The sequence below is a fragment of the Seriola lalandi genome, unplaced genomic scaffold (assembly GCF_002814215.2).
Source record: "Seriola lalandi dorsalis isolate HSWRI2012SDOR001 ecotype SW California unplaced genomic scaffold, Sedor1 jcf7180002053377, whole genome shotgun sequence".
Lineage (NCBI taxonomy): Eukaryota > Metazoa > Chordata > Actinopteri > Carangiformes > Carangidae > Seriola > Seriola lalandi.
In genome coordinates this window covers 1-3,427 of record NW_019523930.1, presented here as the reverse complement: position 1 = coordinate 3,427, position 3,427 = coordinate 1, and the positions used below count along the sequence as shown (strand labels likewise).

The window sequence follows — 3,427 nt, the reverse complement described above, 5'->3', positions numbered from 1 at the left end:
CCCCCCCCCCCCCCCCCCCGCAGTCACTCAGTGTGTCATGTCGTACTCGGTGAGGTTGTCACAGGTGTGTGTCCTGCAGGTACGGCTCCAGGCAGCAGGGGGCGTCGGAGCACAGACCAACGCTGGAGGAAACAGTGGACTCTCTGTTCAGACGACTGAGGGAGAAGAGACAAGCTCTGGGTCTCCCCGACAACATGAAGGTATGACACACAGCAGCTTCTCATCAAACTCTTCTGTTTGTCAAGTACGTTTTATCGAAACAGAATCACATGATGAAGGAAAACACTGTCTACATTTTTATCAGTAAATAGAATACAAAGAATACGTATAAGTATGACGTCCAGGTTTCGATGGAAAATAAAAAGAGGCGAAAAGTAGAAATGGACAAGGAGTGTCCACTGTGGGATGTTTTAAGCTAACAGACGAGGAACAGGTGGAGGGGTCAGTCGGGTCGGGAACCCCCTCCTCCTCCTGCCGTGACTCCTTCTTCTTTAGGATGAAGTGAAATCATGACTGAACACATCCTCAACAAACTGTTCATTTTCTTTTTTGTTTTATTTAATAGAGTCAGTCTGTAGTAATTTAAACATAAATGTGTGTGTGTGTGTGTGTGTGTGTGTGTGTGTGTGTGTGTGTTTGCAGGAGATGACTCAGGCTCAGATGGTGTTGGAGAAGATCACTCTGCAGAAATGTCTGTTGTACTTAGAGAGTCTTCACGGCCGCCCGGTGAGTCCTCACCTACTGCTCATTTGCAGTAACGTCCCGCCATCGCACAAGGAAATTGTACTTTTGACTTTTTATTGTAAGGCTTGAGTGAATTTGTAGATTCATATCAATATTACAAAGTATAATCACCCAATAAATTACGATGTAATAATGTAGATTAAAGTGAAGTCATTAAAATGAACAGCTGAAACATTAAATCAATGAATATATGAATGCATCGGTAACCATAGTACAGTTTTATAATGTAAATATTAATTATTATTAATAACATTATACACATTATACTGCATTATGAGTACTGTAAGTAGCCTATACTGATGTGTTGCTATGGTAACTGTTTGTCTCTCAGGGAACCAAACAGGAGAGGAACCTGGTGAAGCCTCTGTACGACAGATACAAGATGATCAAGCATTTACTGTGTGTCAGCCCCATCACCACGATAGTGAGACACACACACACACACACACACACACACACTCTCCACTGTTCCATCATGATTATCACACTGTTAGCGTAATAACGTTAGCTAGTCTCCCGTCATGACTGTTTCTGTCTTTCAGGAGGAAGAGGACGGATCTGATGAAGACTCAGGGAGCTCGAGGACAGTGGATGAACTTCCTGTCCCACCTCCTCCTCAGAGAGCGACCCGACCAGCAGCCGGTGAGGAGGACAGCGACCGGGACAGCGACCCGGCCTTCGTGTCCCCGTTGGACGAAGTGAAGGCTGTCCATCAACAAGCTGCTGTCACCACGGCCAACCTGCACGAAGCCTCCAGGTGTGTAGGAGACGATTATATATGACTTACTATAATATTACATTTTTATGCCTAACTATACTGTGACTTTTCATCCTTAAATTATTATAACATTGATGGGATGTTGATGTTTTTATACCTTACTATACTATGACTTTTTTCTGACTTTTTATACCTTACTATACTATGTTTTTATGCCTCACTATACTTTGATGTTTTTATGCCTTACTATACTATGACTTTTTTCTGACTTTTAATGCCTTAATCTACTATGATGTTATTATGCCTTGCTGTACTATGATTTTTTTCTGATTTTTAATGTCTTACTATACTATGACTTTTTTCTGTCTTTTTATGCCTCACTATGCTTCGACGTTTTATGCCTCTCTCTACTATAAGGTTTTCATGCCTTACTATACTATGACTTTTTCCTAAATTTTTATGCCTCACTATACTGTGACTTTTTTCTGACGTTTTATGTCTCACTATGCTATGATATTTTTATACCTTGCTGTACTATGACTTTTTTCTGATTTTTTATTCCTTACTATACTATGACTTTTTTATGACTTTTTATGCCTTACTATACTATGACATTTTTATGACTTTTTATACCTTACTATACTATGACTTTTTTATGACTTTTTACGCCTTACTATACTATGACTTTTTTATGACTTTTTACGCCTTACTATACTATGACTTTTTTATGCCTTACTATATTATGACTTTTTTATGCCTTACTATACTATGACTTTTTTATGACTTATTGTACTATGACATTTTTATGACTTTTTGTACCTTACTATACTATGACTTTTTTATGTCTTATTATACTATGACATTTTTACACCTTACTATACTATGACTTTTTTTTTTAATTTTTGTGCTTTACTATACTATGACATTTTAATGACTTTTTATGCCTGACTATACTATGACTTTTTTATGACATTTTTACGCCTTACTATACAATGACTTTTTTATGACTTTTTTCGCCTTACTATATTATGACTTTTTACGCCTTACTATACTATGACTTTTTTTAAAATCTTTGTGCCTTACTATATTATGATTTTTTTTGTCTTATTATACTATGAAATTTTTACACCTTACTATACTATGACTTTTTTATGCCTTACTATACTATGACTTTTTTATGACTTATTATACTATGACGTTTTTACACCTTACTATAATATGACTTTTTTATGACATTTTTACACCTTACTATACTATGACTTTTTTATAACTTTTTATTCCTTAGTATACTATGACATTTTTATAACTTTTTACACCTTACTATACTATGACTTTTTTTTTTTACTTTTTGTGCCTTACTATATTATGACTTTTTTATGCCTTACTATATTATGACTTTTTTATGCCTTACTATACTATGACTTTTTTATGACTTATTATATTATGATATTTTTATGACTATTTATACATTACTATACTATGATATTTTTATGCCTTACTATACTATGACATTTTTATGACTTTTTATGCCTTACTATACTATGACTTTTTTATGTCTTATTATACTATGACATTTTTACACCTTACTATACTATGACTTTTTTATGACTTTTTATGCCTTACTATACTATGACTTTTTTATGACATTTTTATGACTTTTTATACTATGACATTTTTATGACTTTTTATGCCTTACTATACTATGACTTTTTCATGACTTATTATACTATGACGTTTTTATGACTTTTTATGCCTTACTATACTATGTCTTTTTTATGACTTTTTTACGCCTTACTATACTATGACTTTTTTATGACTTTTTACACCTTACTATACTATGACTTTTTACGCCTTACTATACTATGACTTTTTTATGCCTTACTATACTATGATGTTTTTTGGCATTTTTTTGCCATACTATACTATGACGTTTTTTTGCCATACTATACTATGATGTTTTTATGC

General features: G+C 34.2%; 1 protein-coding gene across 1 annotated transcript in view; it reads left to right on the top strand.

The window, feature by feature from the left end:
* The window catches only part of LOC111651077 (protein FAM13A-like), a gene marked incomplete at its 3' end in the record, with an annotated part of 8,889 nt that extends 7,388 nt beyond the window's left edge, over positions 1–1,501 (top strand). The window contains 4 exon segments of the mRNA XM_087172561.1: positions 32–200; positions 643–726; positions 1,076–1,168; positions 1,287–1,501. Coding sequence (XP_087028687.1) covers positions 32–200; positions 643–726; positions 1,076–1,168; positions 1,287–1,501 — 561 coding nt within the window.
* Positions 1,502–3,427: the final 1,926 nt, after the last annotated feature.